Source organism: Camelina sativa, chromosome 18, assembly GCF_000633955.1.
Source record: "Camelina sativa cultivar DH55 chromosome 18, Cs, whole genome shotgun sequence".
Classification (NCBI taxonomy): domain Eukaryota; kingdom Viridiplantae; phylum Streptophyta; class Magnoliopsida; order Brassicales; family Brassicaceae; genus Camelina; species Camelina sativa.
This window is the reverse complement of record NC_025702.1, coordinates 9,709,531-9,715,530: the sequence shown is the minus strand read 5'-3', so window position 1 is coordinate 9,715,530 and position 6,000 is coordinate 9,709,531. Positions and strand designations below refer to the sequence as shown.

The following is a 6,000-nucleotide window of genomic DNA, read 5'->3' as shown; positions in this document are numbered from 1 at the left end:
AAACAGTCAAGGGACGTGGCATGGTTCATGTTGGATGGGTTCCACAAGTGAAAATACTGAGGCACGAGTCAGTGGGAGGGTTCTTGACACACTGTGGCTGGAACTCAGTGGTGGAAGGGTTAGGGTTTGGTAAAGCTCCGATCTTTTTGCCGGTCCTGAATGAGCAAGGGCTTAACACGAGACTGTTGCATGGGAAGGGGATTGGTGTTGAGGTTTTGAGAGATGAGAGAGATGGGTCGTTTGATTCTTGCTCGGTGGCTGACTCGGTTAGATTGGTGATGATGGATGAAGAAGGTGAGTCAATAAGGGATACAGCTAAGCTGATGAAAGGTTTGTTTGGGAACATGGATGAGAATATTCGCCACGTTGACGAAATTGTCAGTTTTATGACAAGTAAAGGATCATCATCTAGTTGTTGATATGATTACGGCTGCCGTGGGAGCATCCAATCATGATATTTGGAAGAAAATAAAAAAGACACAAAAATAAATTTAAAATATTCGTCTAATCCAAGAAACTTCTGTCTTCGAAGTTGTCTAAAAAAATAAGAGTGTAAATGGTAACAACATATTTGATTGTATGACAGTTTTATTGTACCTTATTATTAACTTTAGTAGATAGTATATGCTCGTGAAAAGTATTAGCAAAACAAATACGATTTAAAATAAATAAGTGATATAAAATAATATTTGATTAGTAAAAAAATTACTAGTAGTATTGTTAATAAGAAAATGTTTTGGTTGTAGTAAGAAAAATTTTAAACATATTATTTTACTTTTAACAATATATTATATATATATATCTATCTATTTTTATATAACATTTAGAAAAAACGATAAAGATGTGGAACAATAATTTTTTTACAATTGAAGTATAATTCAAGAAACATGTATAATTTTTTAAAAATAAAGTAAATTGGATAATAAATTTACAAAATAATATTCTAAAAATAATATTTTGTTATTGTAAATAAAATTTTAATATAATTGATTTTATAAAAAAGTGAGAGAAACACATTTCTGATTAAAAAAAAACATTAGCATGCAATACATATATATACTTACAAAACCGCATAAAAAAATTACAAACACATGAATTATGAGAGTTAGTACTGATGCATACATTTTTCAGTTTCTTTTTGAAAAATTAAACCGCACATTGAACTATTATTTTTTACTAACAAAAGAAAAACGCACTGCATCTTTAAAAAGTTATGTTGATTGCTGAACTTAAAAGAGATCCATAAGAAACCGTCTTGTCATTTACAATTACGCCACTCCCATTCCCTACCTAAGTAATCCACATTAACATATTATGCCACTCGATTTTTTTTTTCACTGAAAATTTTCAATATATAATACAAGGTGAAATACAGGGGTGGAATGCGTTTTTGAAATCCTAAAGTCGGCGGAAAACAGAAATATCCCCGAAAGCTTAAGCCCAATACTCGCGAAACATAGATTACAACACAAGAGCCAAAAGAGAAACTCTCAAAATCATCAAAGAAGTCGGGAGAGAACATACGTTGCGGGACTACATCCTCAAAAGTCGATGTCGAAAAGATCTACAAACCCCAAAGGAAGAGATCCAAGGATAGAGGCCACCACGAAGATTTAACCCAACTGAGAACGAATACCTCAAACAAATAAGCATGGAACGCAAATCTAATTCCTAACCACCTAATCTTAAACCGTGAATCTAAATCTAGGACTTTGCATCCCCACAAGAGGTCACTGCCCACAAGAGGTTAGCCTTACAAGAACAGAAAAGGAACAGACCACGGCAAAAGACCTATTTATTTTTCTAATCTATGGCGGTGGAAGGAAACTTAGTTTTAAAGATTCAACGAACTGAAAAGAGGTAAAACGTAAGCTATCCTAAGCTAGACAAACAACCTGGCCGTAACTTCTTCAAGATCAAGAGCTAAACTATGACCCAAACAAACCAAAAGGCTAACGACAAGAGAGAATCACGGTCGCTTACACCATGGCCGGGGAAGACAACCAGTCGGGAGAAGAGGCACATAAACGACGATCCTCCGAAGATCGACACCATCCCAACAAAATGATACTGCACTGAATCTCATCTGGGACATCCCAAAAAACGAACGGCAAACCTTTGACAAAGGTCAGATCCACCGTCTACGAGACACGCCGGAACTGGATCTGCCTCACCATCACCGTCAAGAAGCCTTAGTCACCACCGAACCACTTCGCACACCGAGATCTCTAAGGCTTATAGTAAAACAAAGAAAAAACAGGAACAGATCTAGAAGCCCTCTCACAGCGCCGTGGTGGCCACCGGAGAGGCAACACGGGGAGTTACAGATGACGGCTTGACCTAATCGTTTTAGGGAGAAAAGAATGAGGAGAGAGAAAACCAAGCGGAAGGCTATTCATTGTTTAGGGTTTAGGTTTAGTCATAGCGATGTTATGCCACTCGATTTAAAACCATCTTTTTTGTTGGTTCAAACTTCTCAAATCGTTTCTCCTTCTTTCCTCTTCTCTCTCCTCTTTTTCTTATTTTTTTAATAAGAGTATTTGTATCATCAACCCCCAATGGGATTGGTCTAAAAGGTCTAAATAATTATTGTATTTGGAAAGGACAAATTTGTCTACGGATTAAACCATTATTTTTAGTATGAACCACAAATTGTTGTAAGCCAATTCTATTTGTATGTAAAAATGGTTTGCAGTAGATCCGCTTTGGTTTTGTCTCTATTTTCTTCAAACCCTTTTCTACTGCGAAGGCATGGTACTACAGAACTTCGCCAACCCTGTCCCCACCGGTGTCTAATGGCTCCAGTCGGATTGTCTACTCGCTAGTAACACTGCCACTCCATCGCCACCTCCTGCTCAGCTGGTGAGACTCTAGGGTTCCCGCTAATGAACATGTATCCATTGTTAGGCTCAGTAACGACTCTTCGGCCCACTACCAAAGACAATGATCCATGTTTTCATCTTTTGAGGCCCTAGTATGTGTACTTCATCTCCTTACCAATGTTATCCCGTTGGATATATTCGCTCAAATATCTTGAATTCCTGATGCCTAATCCTACTTGGTCATTGCTTTTTGAGCGTGTGAATTTGCTGGTCCACTTTCGAAAATGTATGTCTTGCGTTAGAACTCCTCTACCTAGATCTGTTACTGAGAGTGTTAAGTCAAGTTCAACATCTTTAATACCGGTTATCTCTGCTTGGTCAAGTCGAGGAATCCTCGGTAGCAGAACATTGGTGACTTCAGAGTTGCTTGATAGTTATGTTTGTCGAGGTCAGCTTATTAGCCCTGTCCGGATTCTTGCTTTGTGTAACCATAACTATGTATCTGATCCGACATATTGCTTGAATCCTATTCTTAAACCCTTTGATCCCTTGTATCATCTACCGCCATTAGATTGAAAGCTTAGGTCTGTTGACTTTTTCTAGAACCAAACCGACTATAAGCTTCATGTGAGGGATGATGATCCACCTGCTTTGTTACAGTTTAGCACCCTTCTTTGCGAATCCCGGTTAGCTTCATATAGAATCATGAGGTATGTTCCTAAAAGCTTAAAGGTTTTTGATCCCATGCTCTTGAACCCTCTCATGTTGGCAAAAAACCCCACAAGTGTTTCTCGTGGAACACAAGCTCAAATGCGTCATCAGCTAGAGCCACTTATGACCACCCGTTGGTCGAGGATTTCGTGTAGCCTAACTTCGAGTACGAATCCGCTTTCGTTCTAATAGACTTTTCAAATATTGTAAAACTTTTTCGAGTTGAAAATTCCTTTGTTAACCTCATGAAACTCTTGTTTTTAGCTTTTTATATTAATCTTAAATCATGTTGTAAGAACTCTCTTTTTTTTTGAGGTTTAGACTGAATGAAAGTTTATTGTTATCAAAAAAAAAACGATTGACAGTTTTTTTGGTTCGTAAACTACGATTAAAATATATAAGAATTTGCAATCTATGAGTTTGTTATTATCATATAATAAAATCCAGCAAAAACCGAGTCTACTATAGAAGCCTAAATTTAAAGTCAACTATCAGCTAAATATGTCAATGAAATTTAATAGATGAAAGCGTATTTGGTATGAGTCCAGTAGTTGAAAAACTACATTACACTTATTTCAAGTACGTATCCGTTTCTCTCTATCATTGTCTCAAGCTATGGATAAATGGGAAAGTGTTTCATTGAAGAACTACCACAGTCCCACAATCAAGGTATACTGCCACAGAAATAAGTATGTTGTTCTTTTGTTTTTTGATCATAAATCATAAATTAAGAAGTTGCTTAATTTGTGATTGGCTTAGGACATCAAGACTGTTCCATGACGAGGAAGAAGATGATCTTGACTTGTTCTGCTTCGTGATCAAAACAATGACGCTACCTTAACCTGACCTTTAATAATTGGTATTGTATTACTAATTCCTTTCTTCTTCTTTCTTTTTACCTTGTAAGACCTTTTCTCTACTCTTTTCTGTCTTCTTACTATTTTCAACTTCTAGATTTCTCGATTTTGTGGAGTTTATACACGAGTTGTATAGTTTTACTAAATAGATCAAGATTTTGTTGTATACTCTTAGAATTCATATTAGTCCCCCTCTTTTATATCTCTCCTGAGCTATCAAAATTCTTCACTCATCTCTCTTACTATATATTGTTTCACATACATTTAGATCCTAGAGATATTTGTAATCATATCTCCTATATATTAAAAGAGAAGTACTCTCACCAAAAAACTGATGTGTTGCGGTTACAGAACTCATTTAACCTTTTTAATAAATGTTCTTATTTTTCATTGTTATTTACATAAACATGCCACTAGAATATTATGAGCCAATATTTTTTCTATTAGTTTATAAATATGAAAGATTTAATCAACTATTAAATCCAAAAATATATTTAGTTATCATTTTCATAACTTATTTACTTATTAAAAGTAAATTACATTTCACAAACAAGAGAAAAAATTATTTATTTATTTATCATTTTTATCGTTTTTCTCATTGCATTTTTAAACTTAGGATTAGTTTAAATTAAATCAGTTCATTTAATAATATTCCTTTATCTATGTAATAGTATAGTGATATAGATAATAATGTGAAACAAAAAATATGTGAATTTGATTTTTAGAAATAGAAAAAGACATCAAAACTTTCTACACCACCTCAAAATTCTTTTCCAAGTTTAAATATTTCACGGGTAAAACGTATTTTACAGAAAATAAACGCAAATTTGAATAAACGAAAATAACTTTACTTACGTATTTTATTTTATACAAACGAGTCTTAAATCTCAAATAATAATTTACTCATAAAATTGTATTTAAATCGATTTATCCCGCGCATAGTGCGGATTGATATCTAATTCTATATATAGGAAAAAGTCATGTTCTAAAATACAAATCTTACATATAAAACCAATTTTCATATATACATTTATCATAGATTATTGTGTGAAACTAAATGAGCAGAAATAATGAAATGTCGTTCAAACCAATCAATACATGGAATATTTCGATTACGTGGACAAAATTAGATTTACAAGAAATTCCATTGAGAATTATATATAGAAGAAAATAGTGATATATCAACATAGAAAATTATTGCAACAAACCAATATATCATTAAATATATATATATATATATATATATATATATTTATCAATCACATGTTGTTTGTTTTAGTTTTCACCATATATTCAATTCTCGAATGTAACGATGATGTACACAATATATATCAAATAATTTTATAATTGGTTATTACATATTTGATAAAATATGATATAAAATTAACATTTGCAGAAACATATAAAAATATTTTCACGAAGAATACAAGTTAAACCACACTTTATATCGCAGGTCGTACTTTGTAAATCCACCATAGGCGTTGAAGCTTCATGATGCAAAACAAGGTGAGGAGTTTTTTCAGGCAATAAACTTCGTGTTCCTTCGACACCCCGAAATGTTACGATAGTCATCACTACAAATCAAACCATATTTTATCTTATAAATTATA

At 33.7% G+C, this 6,000-nt stretch overlaps 1 protein-coding gene across 1 annotated transcript in view; it reads left to right on the top strand.

Annotated features, from left to right (window-relative positions):
• The window catches only part of LOC104760953 (UDP-glycosyltransferase 91C1-like), a 4,997-nt gene extending 4,381 nt beyond the window's left edge, over nt 1-616 (top strand). Inside the window, exon 2 of the mRNA XM_010483956.2 lies at nt 24-616. Within this exon, the coding sequence (XP_010482258.1) occupies nt 24-419 (396 nt within the window). The 3' untranslated portion in view covers nt 420-616. The remainder of the gene's footprint in view (nt 1-23) is intronic.